Consider the following 18,675-nt stretch of genomic DNA (forward strand, 5'->3'; position numbering starts at 1 on the left):
TTTTTGTATTTTTAGTAGAGACGGGGTTTCACCGTGTTAGTCAGGATGGTCTCGATCTCCTGACCTCGTGATCCGCCCGTCTCGGCCTCCCAAAGTGCTGGGATTACAGGCTTGAGCCACCGCGCCCGGCCCGTCTCGCTCTTTAGTCATCAGCGGGCCTGAGAGACGTTCCAAAGTATGATGAAAACAAAGGCAGGCAGTGGAAATGAAATGTAGCAAAAAAACCTCAAGGGAGAGTGCGTCTCTGCCTATTTGTATGAAGTAGTGCACGTGTGGATGGTGACACATGGTACTCTGGGGATAGTTTGTGCTGCTTCATTCCCTCTACTTGCCACACAGGATCCTAATCGAGTGTCTACTGGACTAAAGAGCAACAAAGAAGGAACAGGCAAGGTGGTTTACACCTACGATCCCAGCATTTTGGCTGAAGCAGAAGGATCACTTGAGTCCGAGAGTTTGAGACCAGCCTGGGCAAGAGTGAGACCCCCATCTCTAAAAAAGTATTTAAAAATTAGCCAGGCATGGCGGCATGCACTTGTAGTCCCAGCTGTTTGGGAGGCTGAGGCAGGAGGACTGCTTGAGCCCAGGAGTTAGAGGCTGCAGCGAGCCATGATTGCACCCCTGCACTCCAGCCTGGGTGACAGAATGAGACCCTGTCTCAAAAGAAAAAAAAAAAAAAATGAACGAATGAATGAATGAAAGAGAGAAGCAACCAGCAGAGGAAAATGGCTTGATGTGGGGAGTGGAGAATACTATGTTTGAAGAATGGAAAAAATTGATTCCTCTAATAGTAAAGACAGAAAGTCACCAGCAGTAGAATTATAATACTAATTATACTATTAAGTTAATGATATCACAAAATGTAAGAAAATGATGGCTACACAGTAAGTTCTGTTTCTGGAGCACAGTGCCTAGGTCCAAGTTCCAACTCTGCCTTTTACCTGCTGTGTGACCTCAGAGCAAGTTACTTAACCTCACTCAGCCTCAGTTCCGTCATCTGCAGAATGGGCATAATATGAATAATAGTATCTCCCCGCACGGTGCCTTTAGGAGGGTTAAGTGCAGCGTGTAACACACATCAGCACCCAGCACAGGGCCTGACACGTGGGCTGCATGCCGCTGATGTTAACCATTGCTATCAGGGGTCATATTCAGCCCATGCAGTCAGGATCCGTATCATCCCAGCACTGAAAGACACCAAGGGCCGGGCACAGTGGCTCACGTCTGTAATCCCAGCACTTAGGGAGGCTGAGGTAGGTGGATCACTTGAGGTCAGAAGTTTGAGACCAGCCTGGCCAACATGGTGAAACCCCGTCTCCACTAAGAATACAAAACTTAGCCAGTGTGGTGGTACGAGCCTCTAATTCCAGCTACTTGGGAGACTGAGACACAAGAATTGCTTGAACCCGGGAGGGCAAAGGTTACAGTGAGCCAAGATTGTGCCACTGTGCTCCAGCCTAGGCAACAGAGTAAGACCTTGTCTCAAAAAAAGAGAAAAAGAAAAAGAAAGGCACCAATATCCACTTCCTCTTGGTATTTAAACACAGAAGCTCCAGCTCAATCAGGCCCACGCCCTTTCCTCCGGCCCCAGTGCCAGCAGTCCCAGCGCAACAGACCCTACAAACACAACCTCCAGCCAGAACATCCAGGCTGCCTCCAGCTCTGGGACAGATTAGAATGTCAATCTGAAGAGGCAATTACAGCTATTCCCAGCGTGGACGCTGCAAAAAGGTCCACAGGCCATGCCAGCTTCTCCCCCAGGCATCTCTAAGTGTCCGAGCTGCAATTAGATGTCAGTTTAATTCCCTGGAGGTGTCGGAACAAGTGGAAAATGCCATTTGAACGAGCACTCATTTTTCCAACTGACAGATGATTATTCTAATTACGAAAGGATTTTCTTTCCTTTTCAAATTGCTACCACATTCCTCGAAATGGCGCCTTACCTGATGCGACCACGGTGCCAGCCCACAGCGTGTTCTCTATGCTCAGGCTCTCGCTGATCGGGGGGTCGCTGTCTTCCTGGAAAAGACCAAACAGACACACGTTCACGCCGCACGGCTTCTCAGGAATCCACAGACTGCTTCTTGCCTGGTCCACTCGCGATATCCCCCTGAGGAAACTGGGGGCCCGGTTAGGAAGCCGACGGCTCCACCATGAGGGGAGGGCCGAGCTCTTCCACCACTGCCCTTGGGGTTTTCATCTCCCACAGAAATACGTGAAAAAGTTGGCCTGTGATTTAAGAAGCGCAGGCCTCTTAGCACTGAAAAATGTTTTACGAGGTAAGAATCAAAACGTAAAAGCAAACCAATCAGGCTGTTTGCAGGGCAACTTTGTTTGTGGCTTATAGAAGGAGAACGTGGACAATGTAATGTGGGGTCCAGAAATCTGTTGACCCATATTCCTAAAATAATTTTTTTTTTTTTTGAGACAGAGTCTCACTCTGCCACCCAGGCTGGAGGGCAGTGGTGCGATCTTGGCCCACTGCAACCTCCACCTCCCAGGTTCAAGCAATTCTCCTGACCTCGGGGATCTGCCCACCTCAGCCTCCCGAAGTGCTGGGATTACAGGTGTGAGCCACCACGCCAGCCCTCCTAAAACAAATTAAATCCAAATTTAATTTCTCTTCTGAAAGGTCTGGAAGTGGCTTAAAAATTATGAAAACGGCAGATAGGATTTTTATGAATAAAAGAAGACAAAAGTCGGGTGCGGTGGCTCACGCCTGTAATCCCAACACTTTGGGAGGCCAAGGTGGGTGGATCACCTGAGGTCAGGAGTTTGAGACCAGCCTAGCCAACATGGTGAAACCCCATCTCTACTAAAAATACAAAAAATTAGCCAGGCATGGTGACGCACGCCTGTAATCCCAGCACTCAGGAGGCTGAGGCAGGAGAATCGCTTGAACCCAGGAGGCAGAGGTTCCAATGAGCCGAGATCATGCCACTGCGCTCTAGCCTGGGCGACAGAAGGAGACTGCCTCAAAAAATAAAAAGATACATACTATAGGCCAGGCATGGTGGCTCATGCCTGTAATCCCAGCACTTTGGGAGGCCAAGGCGGGCAGATCACAAGGTCAGGAGATCGAGACCATCCTGGCTAAGAGTGAAAACCTGTCTCTACTAAAAATACAAAAAACTAGCCGGGCATGGTGGCAGGTGCCTGTAGTCCTAGCTACTCGGCAGGCTGAGGCAGGAGAATGGCATGAACCCGGGACACGCAGCTTGCAGTGAGCCGAGATCGCACCATTGCACTCCAGCCTGGGTGACAGAGCGAGACTCCGTCTCAAAAAAAAAAAAAAAAAAAAAAAAACAGAGGACATAGATCCATCTGAAGGACAGAGAAAGAAAAACTGCTTTCAGACATCAGCGTTCATGTCAATTACAGCAAAGCTTGGCTCTAAGTTGTCGGGTCATTCAAGCTGTTCCAAGGCCGAAGAAAATTCCAGTTGTGTCGACCTTACTGAGAAACAATATGTTGGCTTTCAAGGTGGTGCCTTCTTTACATCCCCACCCAGCACAAAACTACTTCCTGACAAAGAACTATCAGTACTTCTCAGTCTTCATCCCTTACACACTCCCGGTGACAGGATCCTGTGTGAAGTAAGCTCACTTACTCGGGTAAAAGTTCCCACGAAGTTGTGAATGTCAATATTTGGTTCTTCCGCATATACATACGATCGAATCTGAAGAAGGTCCTGTTCAACAGAAGTCACATTTGGGAGTCAAAACAAAATCACTTCACAATTTAAGACTTCAGGAGGCATCTACTATTTTTCAAAAGCAACTATATTTCCCACACACAGCAAACAGGCCCTTAAAATTACAGGGAAGGTGGAAACAAGAGGAAAGTCCTCTGTTAAGTAAGTTTAGGAGCCGCTGCATACAGTATCTCAAGACACCCTGAGAGACTGTACAGTGAAGACCCTTGTTTCTCTATGTTTACCTAGCACTTTCCAGACTTGATGGGGTGATGCTACACACCTATGAATACCCTGGAAAGTGGCAGATCCTCCTCTGCTAAATTCTGGCTTGCAAGACTTGTCTGTACCATTGAAAATACTCATTCAAGCTAGGCGTGGTGGCTAACGCCTGTAATCCCAGCACTTTGGGAGGATGAAGTGGGCGGATCAGTTGAGGCCAGGAGTTCGAGACCAGCACGGCCAACGTGTTGACATGGGCGTGGTGGCGCGTGCCTGTAACTGCAGCTACTCGGGAGGCTGAGGCAGGAGAATCGCTTGAACCCGGGAGGCAGAGGTTGCAGTAAGCTGAAATCGCGCCACTGCACTCCAGCCTGGATGACAGAGTGAGACTCCATCTCAAAAAAAAAAAAAAAAAGAAAGAAAATACTCATTCAACAAATGATTACTGGGCATCTACTCTGTATAAACCTCTGGGAAGAACTAAAAAAGCAAGTAAGAACGCCTCCCACCCATAAGGATGGCTGCTATCAAAACAAAAACAAGTATGATGAAGAGGTGGAGAATCTGGAGGCCCTGTGCACTGTTGCTGGGAACGTCAGATGTTTCAACAGCTATGGAAACAGCACAGCCCTTCCTCAAAAAATTAATCAGAAAACTACCAAATAATCCAGCAATTCCACCTCCGGGTATACACCCAAAAGAACTGAAAGCAGGGACATGACGTGATCATCTGTCCACCCATGTACGCAGCAGCATTATTCACAACAGCCAAGAAGTGGAAGCAAGTCAAACAAGCATCAGTGGATGAATGGATAAACAAAGTGTGATCTGTCCATGTAATGGAATATTACTCAGCCTTGAAAAAGAAGAAGTTCTGACACAGGCTACGATATGGTTGAACCTGGAAGAAGACATTATGCTCAGTGAAATATACCCGTCACAAAAAGACAAAAACTAAGTGATTCCACTTATAGGAGGAACTTAGAGTAGTTTAATTCATAGAGACAGAAAACAGAAAGATGCTCGCCAGGGGTTGGGCCAAGGCGGGAATGAAGTTACTGCTTAATGAGTCGAGAGTTCTAGTTTTGAAAGATGAAAAAAGTTCCAAAGATGAACACAGCTGATGCCTGCAGGACAAGGTCAGTGTACTTCATGCCACTGAACTGTGCACTTAAAAATGATTACGATGGTAGATTTTATGTTATGTGTCTTTCAGCGCAATTTTTTAAAAAGCAAACAAGAAGTCAACCTTAGGTGATAAGAAAGCCCAAAAGTGAAAGATCTGGGCAAAAACTACATTTCAAAGCAGCATATGTGAAGTGGCATAAGACAGGTACAAGCAGGGGGAGCAGCAGTCACTTCCAGAACAAAGAAGAAAGGAAGTAGACGGGGACTGGGCAACAGGAAAGGCGACGGAGGGGGCAGGGGTGAAGCCCAGGAGGAGGAAGGGACAGGCCAAAGCGCAGTGTGGAATGGAAGTAAGTTCAGAAGCAGAAAGCCCCATCAAGCGGGGACAGGACGGAATGATTCCCTGCACTGGCACAGGCGGGTCCCGAGAGGAAATGGCAGGGCGTGGCCCAGATCATGCAACAAATTAAAGGCCAAGCTAACAATGGATGATTATGTCATATATACACCAACTCACACATATATATGGCATGAGGACAGGAGGTTATATTATAGAGTTGTTTTTTTCTCAGTTGCTTTTCTTCTTCTTCTTTTTTTTTTTGAGATGGAGTCTTGCTCTGTTGCCAGGCTGGAGTGCAATGGTGCAATCTCGTCTCACTGCAACCTCCACCTCCCAGGTTCAAGCCATTCTCTTGCCTCAGCCTCCCGAGTAGCTGTGACTACAGGCGCCCGCCACCACACCCAACTAATTTTTTTTTTTGTATTTTTAATAGAGACAGTCTCGATCTCTTGACCTCGTGATCTACCCGCCTCAGCCTCCCAAAGTGCTGGGATTACAGGCATGAGCCACCACGTCTGGCCTACTTTTCTTCTTAATAGGAAGGTCATCTGCTACAGGGGGCTCTTGAGTTCCCATACTCGGCCAACTGCCTGCTGGTCAAAGATGAGGCTTTGCACAAAGAGAGCCAGGAGCAAACCCCAGTCCCCACACACCAGTCGTATGAATTTGGAGAAATCAATGACCCCTCTGTTCTGTCTCTGACCTGTGAAACAGCCACACCACCACTACATTTTAGGGGAGCAGTACACAGACACTATGGGGCCCAGCTTCCACACCTGCTGCGCAGAGGGACACAGCTGCCCTTGGATGGGCAACAGTGACCACAGGACCTGTGCTTAATCAGGGCACCCTGAGGCCACGGCTGTGGTCACCGCAGCCAGCTCTGTCCCAGCACCTGGTTATTGGATCTGTTTCTTCTCCTGTCTTCCTTTTCCAGATTCTTCTTCCTTCCTCTTCATTTTAACAAAATTATTTCAAACCATACTGCCAATCCTGACGACGTGGCCCAGGTAGGCCGATTACTCCTGCAGGAGAAGGCAGCCCAGCCATGAAGGAGCCAGCTGAGCTAGAAGCAGGTGTCTTGTCTAAACTTTGCAGCTCCCGCCAGCAGCCTGTTGTGGCATGTCCCCATCCCAGTCATTTACAAGTTTCTTTGTACCCTGCCTTTACCTGACCTTTTAAAGGGTAGTAGGAATCATTGCCAGAAAAAAAGGAAGCAGGGATTGCCTTACTAGATAAATCTTACTTGATAACCAAGACACCCAATTATAAAGTGACAGATATACCAAAAAATGTCCAGAAATACTAAAAAATGGGAAATGGATATATTGTGATAGCCACATGTCTTGGAATATTATGCAGATGCAAAAAAAGAATGAAACTACACTCCAAGATGGGACATAGTAGCTCACACCTGGAATCCCAGCACTATGGGAGGCCGAGACTGGTAGATGACTTGAGGTCAGGAGTTCGAGATGAGTCAGGAGTTCGAGACCAGCCTGGCCAACATGGTGACACCCCATCTCTACTAAAAATACAAAAATTAGCCAGGCGTGGTGGCAGGTGCCTTTAATCCCAGCTACTCGGGAGGCTGAGGCAGGAGAATTGCTTGAACCTGGGAGGTGGAGGTTGCAGTGAGCTGAGATCACACCACTGTACTCTACTCTGGGCAAGAGAGGGAAACTCCATCTCAAAAAAAAAAAAAAAAAAAAAAAAAGAGGGAGGCCAGGAATGGTGGCTCACACATGTAATCCCAGCACTTTGGGAGGCCGAGGCAGGTGGATCACTTGAGGTCAGGAGTTCAAGACAAGGCTGACCAACCTGGTAAAACCCCATTTCTACTAAAAATTCAAAAAAAAAAAAAAATTAGCTGGGCATGGTGGCACACACCTGTAATTTCAGCTGCTTAGGAAGCTGAGGCAGGAGAACTGCTTGAACCCAGGAGATGGAGGCTGCAATGAGCTGAGATCACACCATTGCACTCCAGCCTGGGCAACAAGATTGAAATTCCATCTCCATAAAAAAAAAAAAAGAAAAAGTATACTCTAAATGTTGTTTGTTTTTGAGACAGAGTCTTGCTCTGTTGCCAGGCTGGAGTGTAGTGGTGCGATCTCAACTCACTGCAACCTCCACCTCCCAGATTGAAACTATTTCCCTGCCTCGGCCTCCCAAATAGCTAGGACTACAGGCACACACCACCAAGCCTGGATAATTTTTTGTATTTTAGTAGAGACAGGGTTTCACCAAGTTGGCCAGGATGGTCTCGATCTCCTGACCTTGTGATCCACCCACCTTGGCCTCCCAAAGTGCTGGGATTACAGGTGTGAGCCACCATGCCCAGCCTTCTCTAAATTTTTAATGAAATGAACTATCAACATTTAAAATTTGAGTGATTTCACATGCAAATCTGGATTTCTGGGTGCTCTTTCAAAAACAATCAGATAGGCAAACTTGGCCAACAACGCCACTTGGCAACAAGGGTCAAGAGATGGTAGCGGCTAGTGGCCACCACCCCTTCAGGCAGAGCCTGCACTCTTGCTAACTAACTAGGAGGCACTATATGCATACCGCCTCTGTGTATTCATAAGGCTCAGAGACACATCAAACACGGAGTAGGGCCAGGCGCGGTGGCTCACGCCTGTAATCCCAGCACTGTGGGAGGCTAAGGCAGGTGGATCACCTGAGGTCAGGAGTTTGAGACCAGCCTGGCCAACATGGTGAAACCCCATTAATACAGAAATTAGCTGGGTGTGGTGGCTCACGACTGTAGTCCCAGCTACTCGGAGGCTGAGGCAGGATCATCACTTGAACCTGGGAGGCAGAGGTTGCAGTGAGCTGAGATGGTGCCATTGCACTCCAGCCTGGGCAACAGAATAAGATTCTGTCTCCAAAAAAAAAAAAAAAAATCACACCTGTAATCCAAGCACTTTGGGAAGCCGAGGTGGGTGGATCACAAGGTCAGGAGATTGATGCCATCTTCGCTAACATGGTGAAATCCTGTCTCTACTAAAAATACAAAAATTAGCTAGGTGGGGTGGCGGGCACCTGTAGTCCCAGTTACTCAGGAGGCTGAGGCAGGAGAATGGCGTGAACCCGGGATGCAGAGCTTGCAGTGAACCGAGATCGCGCCACTGCACTCCAGCCTGGGTGACAGAGCAAGACTCCATCAAAAAAAAAAAAAAAAAAAAGTGGAGGGTGAAAAAAACTGCAGAACAACGAATACAGTCTTATGCCATTTATGTGAAACCACATACCACAAACAAGTCTGCATTTGTATATTTGTAAGTAAGTGCATTGAGAAACACCTGGAAAGACCACTATTGACTTCACATGACCCTTGATTCCCTCTGGGAAGAAGGTAAGATCTGAGGTAAAGGCTGCGAGCAGGGCTTCTCACTTTTTCTTCCACAGCTTTCCATACAGTTGAACTATTTTTAACAAGAATATACTCATGTATTAATCAGGTCATCGTTTCATATAAATCTTTTTTTGTTTTTTTGAGACAGGGTCTCACTCTGTCGCCCAGCCTGGAGCGCAGTGGCACAATCTCGGCTCACTGCAACCTCCACCTCCCAGGCTCAAGCCATCTTCCCACCTCAGCATCCCACGTAGCTGGGACGATAGGTGTGCGCTACCAGGCCTGGCTAATTTTTGTATTTTTTGTAGAGACAGGGTTTCACCACATTGCCCAGGATGGTCTCAAGTGATCTGCCTGCCTCGGCCTTCCAAAATGCTGGGATTACAGGCGTGAGCCACTGCACCCAGCTCATATAAATCTCATTATCTAAAATTGTATTAAAATGCTGCTCCTCACAGAGACCACCCCCCAATAATCACACTAAGGCCGAGAGTTCCTTGACAACAAAGAAGATAGGATCTCATCTTTCTGTGAAATCCAGCCCAAGCCTGGACCCAACAAGAGGCAAAGCGAGGCCGGGCACGGTGGCTCAAGCCTGTAATCCCAGCACTTTGGGAGGCCGAGACGGGCGGATCACGAGGTCAGGAGATCGAGACCATCCTGGCTAACACGGTGAAACCCCGTCTCTACTAAAAAAATACGAAAAACTAGCCGGGCGAGGTGGCGGGCACCTGTAGTCCCAGCTCCTCAGGAGGCTGAGGCAGGAGAATGGCGGGAACCCGGGAGGCGGAGCTCGCAGTGAGCTGAGAACCGGCCACTGCACTCCAGCCTGGGCGACAGAGCGAGACTCCGTCTCAAAAAAAAAAAAAAACAAAAAAAAAAAAGAGGCAAAGCGAGCATTTATTAAACTGTGTCATGCTTCTAAAGCACACACCAAGTAATGCAATCCCATGCTGCGGAATCTGCAGCACCTTCCCTTCCATGCCCCCCTAACCTGTCTCTAGAACAGATCTTTTAAATCGTTTTGAGGATCAGAATTCTGTCGTCAGGTTAGCTACACCTCACAGGCATGATGGTGGCTGCTACAAGTCCCCAGGGGCTCCCAGCCAGTAGTTAGAAACTCACTGTTCTAACACTCCTGGTTTAGGCCAGGCGCCGTGGCTCATGCCAGTAACCACAGCACTTTGGGAGGCTGAGGCAGGTGGATCAACTGAGGCCAGGAGTTTGAGACCATCCTGGCCAACACGGTGAAACCCTGTCTCTACTAAAAATACAAATATTAGCCGGGCGTGGTGGCGGGCGCCTGTAATCCCAGCTACTCGGGAGGCTGAGGCAGGAAAATTGCTTGAACCCAGGAGGTGGAAGTTGCAGTGAGCCGAGATCACACCACTGTACTCCACCCTGGGCGACAGAGTAAGAGTCCGTCTCATAAATAAACAATAAAATAAAATTCCTGGTTTAAAATTAACAGTAATTATGGTGCTTTTTCACTTTGTATAAGCCATGAAAAATCATTCATAGGGTGGCTACATTTCTTATTATGTCAGTACCACCAAGACGTGGACCTATCCTCCTCCCTCAGGGGACACAGTAAGGAGTGGCTTGGATCCATGTGACGTGAGTACAGGGGAAGCTTCCGTGTTCCACTTCATCCTTCTAGACCACAGTGGGGCATGCCAGTCACCGGACACTCAAGTTACACTTGACCAACTACTGCGGCCATCCTCTCAGCCAGGGCCTGCACCCCGTCATGCACACTGGGGATACGGCAGAGAATACAACAGGCAGAGCCCACCTGCAGGGACGCTGCCTGGAAGTGAGCGAAGTGGGGATGCAGGGAGAGGAGGGCAGAAAGAGCCTCTCCAATAAGGAGACTCGTGAGCAAAAGCTCAGTGGAGTGTGGAGATGACCTGCCAGGCACACTCGCCAGAGATCAGAGGGCTCCCGCTGGAGGAAATGGCAATAGTAAACATCCAGGGACGAATGACAGACCCAATAGGCTGGCAGGCAGAGGAGAGAAGGCCAGGCACTGAGGTCAGAGCCTCAGCAGAGAGACAAATGGGAAGGAGCTGAAGATGACAGCAAGCACCACAGAACTGATTCTCAGTAAGATGAGAAATCTTTGGAGGGTTGTTTATTTTATTTTATGATTATTACTTTTATTAGACACAGGTCTCACTATGCTGCCCAGGCTGGAGTGCAGTTGCTATTCCCAGGGACAATGACAGCTCACTAGAGCATCGAACCCATGGGCTTAAGCAATCCTCCTGACTCAGCCTCTTGAGCAGCTGGGACTACAGGTGCATGCCGCCGAGCCTGGCCTACCTTCGTCGGTTTTGAGCAGAGCAGTGACATGCTCTGGCTTACCCTTTAAATTTTGGTGAGGCACCTTGGCAAGGCTCCTTACGGTTTTCAGCTTCCCACGGCAGAGCTCACTGCCTACACTCAGGGTCTGCCTTTGGCCTGGCCACATCAGGGAAGACAACTAGTCCCAGGGGCTCTCCAGGACCCCACGCTCCCCCACCGGCCCCACTTCACAGCTGCCATCCCATTCTTGGCCCCCGAGGTATTTGAGTTTGAGAACCCTGCTAAGCCAGGTTGCCAGCATGGGCTTCTGCAGGGAAAGCTACTCACGGCGGCCGTGGGGAGCCTCTGCGTGCAGGCCACGGGAAGCCGCAGCTTCCAGTCCGTCTCCCCATCCAGCTGATCCGTCCGCAAGAAGCATGACCCTGTGGGAAGGAAGTTGGGCGCTGTCACCTGCACCTCAAGCACCCTTCCCTTGGCACTCTGGGCAGCGTCTGCTCTGGTCCTTGTAAAAACAGCCAACCAATGGCCACCGACCACAAGGGAAAATACATATCCTAACTCCCACTTCTTCCATAATAAGCTCTGGGATCAGAAAGCTCAGAGTTCAAATCCTCACTCCACCACTCTCTCTCAGTGAGATCCCAGGCTAGTTTCTTGGCCTTGTTAAGCTCCAGCGTCTGCAAAATGTGGAGAAACGTAGACCTCACAATCTTGCTGTAGAGATTCAGTGGAGAGATAGAACGGTGACCAGCACAGGGTGACCAGCATTCCTAGCTGTCTGGCCAGGCATCGCCAGCACCTTCTCAGGACCCAAAACCTGAGTGCAGGTGCAGGCTCTGCCACATACTAGCTTTATGCCCTGAAAGTTGGCTATCCTCTCTGAGCCTCAGTTTCCTCGTCTGTAAAAGTGGAGATAGGGACAGTCCTGACCCTGCAGAGATGTTGTGACAAAGAGGTGATTCGTGCACAGAGCTCAGAACAGCACCGATGGATCCAGGCAAGCACGAGGTCATTACGGGCTGGCACATTTCAGAGGTGTATCTTTCCGTCTGACACACAGATCCATGCAAGTAGTCAGCTGTACACTCCATCAGATACAGAACATACCCCATTCACGACACTGCAGTTCAGTCTTTGAGAACTATTAACGCAGAACACACATAGTTTTGGTTTTTTCTTTTATTTTTTAAGACAAAAAGAGCATGTCAGGGGCCCTGATAACTCCATAATGCTCTGTTTTCACTAAATAGGACACAAGAACGAATTTGAAGACAAAACCGTAGTTTTTCAAAGACTGTTTTAATCTAGTGCCTTTTACCTCCTGTCCTGATTACGTATCAGTATACAATTTTACTTGTACTTTAATTCCATTCATAATGAAATACATTGCAGCATCCTCAAAGGAATATGAATGTAAATTTTTCACGTGTTCAGAAACCTCCAATCATGTCAGATAAGAGAAAAACAGCCTTATTTCCTCAGAACAGCTTAAATAACAAAAATTAAAACCAAGGCCATTTTGGCCAGTCGTGGTGGCTCACACCTGTAATTCCAGCACTTTGGAAGGCCAATGGATCACCTGAGGTCAGGAGTTCGAGACCAGCCTGGCCAACATGGTGAAACTCCATCCCTACTAAAAATATAAAAATTAGCCAGGCATGGTGGTGCACGGGAGGCTGAGGCAGGAGAATGGCTTGAACCCAGGAGGCAGAGGTTGCAGTAAGCTGAGATCATACCACTGCATTCCAGCCTGGGCGACAGAGCAAGATCCAGTCTCAAGAAAAAAAAAAAAAAAATTAAGGCAATTTTAGTAGACTGATAGGGTGGGCAGGCAATGGCAGCTGCCACCCTAGGCAACAAATGCAAGGAGTTAAAGGCCTTGTAGGAGACTTCAGAGATTCCCAGCCCGCAAACTCAGGCTACAATAAATAAATCAATAAGTGCTATGGGCAAGGTCCCCGACTCATGAACAAAGGGCAGAAAAGACACTCCCCTCTCCCCAGTTTCTATACTGCCCCCACTCATGACACATCTGCTGGTATCAGCTTAGAAGAGAGAGGATTTCTGTTTACTTCTACATGTTAGAGACACTTCCTCGTCCCAACTCCTGAGGCTGAGCTTAACACAGCCGGGAGAGGAAACCCAAGGCCACTGTATGCGTGACTTTACCAGCTGTGAGTCAGCCGGTGTTCCACAAACTGTATTTTTTAATGACCAAAATCTATTGACTTTTAAACACCAACAACACTGTTTAAAAAGAATGGTCTATTGAAAAAGATGCTTTTGATTTGCCTCCGTGGCTCCAAAATGATAATCTACTTTGTGACATTTTCAAATGATTATTTTACCAAATTACCACTGAAAGGTTAATGGTTATTTTCCAAATTGATCTCAGATGTTTACCGTTTTTTTCTGATGTCCTCAGGAAGATCATGTCGGCAGGGACCCGCTGGTTCTGTATTATGAAAAGAAAGACTGTTACTGTGAATGACTGACCATGTGCCGGGTGGGGGGAGGGAGGGTTTCCGCCCCTACCCCCACCCCTCCTTGGGTTGTGGGGGGGGGGGTGTTGGACTGAAACTCACAGCCTCTTTTAAGTTTCTGCCTTTGTCAGAGACAGATTTGGGGATTTATTTTGAATCTGAAAAATCTTGCACACTGCTGCTACTTTACTAATCCCCTATCAAAATCTTATCTTGGAAAGAGAGCTTCTAGTTTTCTGGCTAATTCAACCATTACCTCCCAAAATCCCGAAAGTCAGCCTCCCCACCTGGCTCTCTTCCAGGCTGTCTGCTGAGACTCAAGACAGACCCTCCGCTCATGCTTTCTGCTTCTACCAACTTTCCAGCTTGATGTTTGGCTTTTAGTGGATTTTAATAAGGAAGGAAAGTAGTAAGAAGCAACAAAAGCCATTCTCAAAAAAACTGGGGGAAGCGGGGGGAGCCAGGAGTCCCCATTTAATTATGAACAGAAAAGTATGTGATAACATAGAGGGGGTTTGTGTGGTTCTTCTGAGCTACCACCCAAAACAGTTTCACTTTACCTCAAAGCAGCTTTGAGTTCTTGGATTTAATCCTTTTAAAAGAGCATAGCTCAATTTCTACAGAAACAAGTTAAGACACAACCCTTTTCTAATCAAATATTATTCCAAGCCTCTCCAGAGCCACCCCCCAAAATCCAATACCTTCCAAATACACACACTAGAAAAAGATACGAATGTTTGCTAAAGTAACAAACACACTGACACAGCTATTTTTTAAAATGTATTTTTGGTCTTTTTACTGTTCTCAGGTTACACTTAACCCCTGCTCCCCATAAAATAAAAAACAAGCACAATGGTTAAGTCAGGAAATGCAAGCTAAAGTGGCTCAAAAGGTAAATTTCATAAATATTTTAAGTGTCTATATAGTAAGCAGACTTCTAGGAAAGATTTTATGATTTTTTTATCCTAAAATAATAAGCACATCAAACAGGAAATCAAAACTTGTACTTATGTTTGTAAGCAGGATTTCTGGCTAACCAACACATATAAACCTTGAAAAAATATTTGCGTATGTGTGTGTGTCTCACAGGAGATTTTTCTCCCAAGGCAAAGTTTTTGGATAGAATCCCAAAATGCATCATTCACTTCATCTACCAGATACACAAATGACACGTTAGGACCCATGAAGTGGTATTCACACACAAGCTTCCAGATCCTGCTCACCTTTTCAACGATGATAAGGTCTCCAACTTGGATGTTAGAACTCTTCACCTTCACTGTGCCTGCAACGCAACAGGTTCAAGATACATCACCATCTTAATTCATTTCAATTCAACATGTCTTTACAGAGTGCCCAGCCTGCAAACACACAGCACACCCACAAGTACATGCTCCCACCCACGGCTGCCACCGACTCCAGCACCATTATCTCCTGCCTCTCCAGGAAAGGGCTCAACCGCTGCAGAGGACGCTGCAGAAATAAATGCCCACTTCACAGAGCACTGGAATAGCTTGAGCCCTTCATGAAAGATCATTTATTTGCCTTAAGAGTGACTTAGATGGAAAGTACTGGAGGAAAAAGGTCTTAATTTTCAGCACCACTTAACAGTGACTTCAATGCAAAGTACTGGGGGGAAAAGTCTTAATTTTCAACACCACCAAAAAGAAAGAAGTTAATTAATTCCAAAGGACTGACTTACTTTTTGATTGATAATTACTACATGCTTTGATTTATAGGATTATGATCAGACTGCATAATTTTGCTGGATGTTTAAGCAGTAAAAGCTAACATTAAATGCTAATTCTGTGCTCAGCACTATATAGACTTTGATGTTTCACTTAATCTTCACAATAGCCCTCAGAAGAAGGTAGTTCCATCCCCAGCTTTCAGATGAGGAAAGGAGACTCAGGATGTCCCCCTTCCTCCAAAGTCTCAGAGTTAGAACAGGCCAGTGCTGGGATTCACACCTGCATCTGACTCCAGAGTACAGAAGAAAAGCAGTGAGTTCCGTTCAACCCAAAAAACATGGCTGGGCCAGGCACAGTGGCTCACATCGGTAATCCCAGGACTTTGGAAGGCCGAAGCAGGCAGATGGCTTGAGCCCAGGAGTTCAAAACCAGCCTGGCCACATGTCAAAACCCTGTCTCTACCAAAAATATAAAAATTAGCTGGGTGTGGTGGTACATGCCTGTAGTCCCAGCTATTCAGGAGGCTGAGGTGTGGGAGGATCGCTTGTGCCCAGGAAATAGAGGCTGCAGTGAGCTGTGATCATGTCACTCCGGCCTGGGCAACAGTGAGAACCCATCTCAAAAAATAAAAATAAAAAATAAAAAAAACACGACTGAGGGCTGTGTCTTGGGGAACCAACGATGAAGACAGTCGCCATATTCTCAGAGAGCTCCCAGCCTAGGAGAGGAGCTGACACAGTTATTCTGCAAAGAACCAGAGAGTCGATAGTTTAGGTCCTGTGGCCAAGAGCCATGTCTTCAACCCTCCCAACTAATGATCCCCCTAAAAAGGCTCATAGTCTTTTGTACATGTATATTTTACGTTTTAAAACATAAGAAACATCCTCAGCTCTCGAGCCATATAAAACCAAACGCAGAGCTGAACTGGGCCCACAGTCTTTGGTTGTCAACCAAAAACCTGGCAGGCAAGACAGCCAGACAGATGCTGTTAGTGCAAAACAGCCTGCGAAACGCTGGCAGTGCACCCCGTGTACTGAGAGAGCGGGAAGGAGGGAAATTTCACCTCCTAAGAAGTACCTAGAGCAGCGCCCAGTACACAGAAGGCACTTGATTATTCACTCAACACCCAGGCAGCATTTACTGAACATCTGCTGTATGGCAGTTCTAAGGGCTGGGGATACATGAGACCCAATGCCAGTGGAGGGGAGGAGGCAATAAACAAATAATGGATGAAAGGGGTTGGAGAATCAGAGGGATGGCTGTCAACAAACTCTCCGTGGGAGAGTTGAGGCCAGAATTAGACGAAGGACACTGTGTTTCCAATAACAGACGAAAGGCACCCTGAGATGTGAGAAAGTGGGGCAGGTGAATAGCTAACAGCATGCACACAGCCAAAGGCTAGAACTCTTTCAGTAAGACGCGAAGCATCAGGAAAGCAGAGAACAGCAAGAGATGAAAGTGGCAGGGGCCAGTTGGGGCCAGGTGGCCCTGCATGCTGTGAATGAGTCCAGAGAGGAAGAGAGAATGTATTCTGGTGATAGGTTAAATTCACATACAGGGAGCAACACCCCAAAATCTTTATGATACTGATATCTTGTAACAAGCCCATGTAACTTACAAATGTTCAGCTAAGAGAGACATAAAAAGTAATTATAGCCTGGGCACCACGGTGGCTCACACCTGTAATCCCAGCACTCTGGGAGGCCAAGGCGGGTGGATCACCTGAGGTTAGGAGCTCGAGATCAGCCTGGCCAACATGGTGAAATCCAGTCTCTACTAAAAATACAAAAATTAGCCAGGCATGGTGGCAGGCACGTGTAATCTCAGCTACTGAGGCAGGAGAATCGCTTGAACCTGGAGGTGGAGGTTGCAGTGAGCCGAGATCTCACCCTTGCATTCCAGACAAAACTCTATCTCAAAATAAAAAAAAAAAAAAAAAGAGCTTAAAGACATGAAATAATCCAAGTGCACAACTCTAGATTTTTAGTGTCTCACATATTTTACATTTTAACATAATTTAATATCATTTGTTTTTTAAGGATTTCACAACCATGGAGATTTTTCAGAGGATTCCAATGTTTTCCTATTGAAACAACTCTTTTTAATCGGTTCCATAAGATTTGATTTTAACTAATTTTTTTTTTTTTTTTTTTTTTTTTTGAGACGGAGTCTTGCTCTGTGCCCCAGGCTGGAGTGCAGTGGTGCGATCTCGGCTCACTGCAAGCTCCACCCCCCCAGGTTCACACCATTCTCCTGCCTCAGCCTCCCGAGTAGCTGGGACTACAGGCGCCCGCCACCTCGCCTGGCTAGTTTTTTTGTATTTTTGTAGTAGAGACGGGGTTTCATCATGTTAGCCAGGATGGTCTCGATCTCCTGACCTCGTGATCCACCCGCCTCGGCCTCCCAAAGTGCTGGGATTACAGGCTTGAGCCACCATGCCCGGCTGATTTTAACTAATTTTTATATGTCATTAAATCTTGTCATTAAACAATTAGTAGAATTGGCATCAAAAGGTCTGATACAAACACTACTGACTTCTTTTTTTTTTTTTTTTCTTAGACGGAGTCTCGCTCTGTCGCGAAGGCTGGAGTGCAGTGGCGTGATTTCGGCTCACTGCAACCTCCACCTCCCACGTTCAAGCTATTCTTCTGCCTTCAGCCTCCCGAGTAGCTGGGACTACAGGCGCCCACCACCACGTCTGGCTAATTTTTGTAAGTTTTAGTAGAGACGGGGCTTCACCATATTGGCCAGGCTGTTCTCGAAGTCCTGACCTTGTGATCCACCCACCTCAGCCTCCCAAAGTGCTGGGATTACAGGCATGAGCCACCGTGCCCAGTCAACACTACTGACTTCTAGAAAGCACTCAACTAACGATGGCGAGCTGGACCAACCCTCGATTGCTGGTAAGACTTCTGGACTCTCCTAGTGTGAGTATCTCACCCTAAGTGAGCATCTAGCATCTAATGATACCTCATTTTCATAAAATGTGATGCTAAACTCAATCCAATGACCGGAGCCCTGGCCTGCTAGAGAGAGACCCACTGGCCTCGTTTCATTATGTCTTGGGCTTTGGTCAATATATTTACAGAGAGACTGGAAGACATCCAATTAGATGACTAGAAATGGGCCAGACACAATGACTCACACCTATAATCTCAGCACTTTGGGAGGCTGAGACAGGTGGATCGCTTGAGCCTATTAGTTCAAGACCAGCCTGGGCAATATGGCAAGACCCTATCTCTACAACAAATACAAAAAATTAGCCAGGTGTGGTGATGTGCGCCTGTAGTCCCAGCTACTCGGGAGACTGAGGTAGGAGGAATGCTTGAGCCCAGGCAACCAAGGCTGCTGTGAGCTGAGATTGTGCCACTGCACTGCAGCCTGGGCAAAAGAACAAGACCCTGCCTCAAAAAAAAAAAGAGAGAGAGAGAGAGGGCCGGGCACAGTGGCTCACG

At 47.2% G+C, this 18,675-nt stretch overlaps 1 protein-coding gene across 3 annotated transcripts in view; it reads right to left on the reverse strand.

Moving 5' to 3' along the window:
* Window positions 1–18,675, reverse strand: part of ATP9A (ATPase phospholipid transporting 9A (putative)) — a 144,225-nt gene that overhangs the window by 91,748 nt on the left and 33,802 nt on the right. Inside the window, exons 4-8 of one of the 3 annotated variants that reach the window (XM_026455147.1) lie at window positions 14,756–14,814; window positions 13,453–13,504; window positions 11,377–11,471; window positions 3,611–3,691; window positions 1,944–2,019 (exon numbers count right to left, since the gene is read on the reverse strand). In XM_026455147.1, the coding sequence (XP_026310932.1) occupies window positions 1,944–2,019; window positions 3,611–3,691; window positions 11,377–11,471; window positions 13,453–13,504; window positions 14,756–14,814 (363 nt within the window). Of the gene's footprint in view, window positions 1–1,943; window positions 2,020–3,610; window positions 3,692–3,977; window positions 4,077–11,376; window positions 11,472–11,979; window positions 12,139–13,452; window positions 13,505–14,755; window positions 14,815–18,675 lie in introns of those variants that run through there. The other 2 variants (XM_023184145.3, XM_023184147.3) reach the window with 2 other exon arrangements.

This window comes from Piliocolobus tephrosceles, chromosome 20, assembly GCF_002776525.5.
Source record: "Piliocolobus tephrosceles isolate RC106 chromosome 20, ASM277652v3, whole genome shotgun sequence".
NCBI classification, from domain to species: Eukaryota; Metazoa; Chordata; class Mammalia; order Primates; family Cercopithecidae; genus Piliocolobus; species Piliocolobus tephrosceles.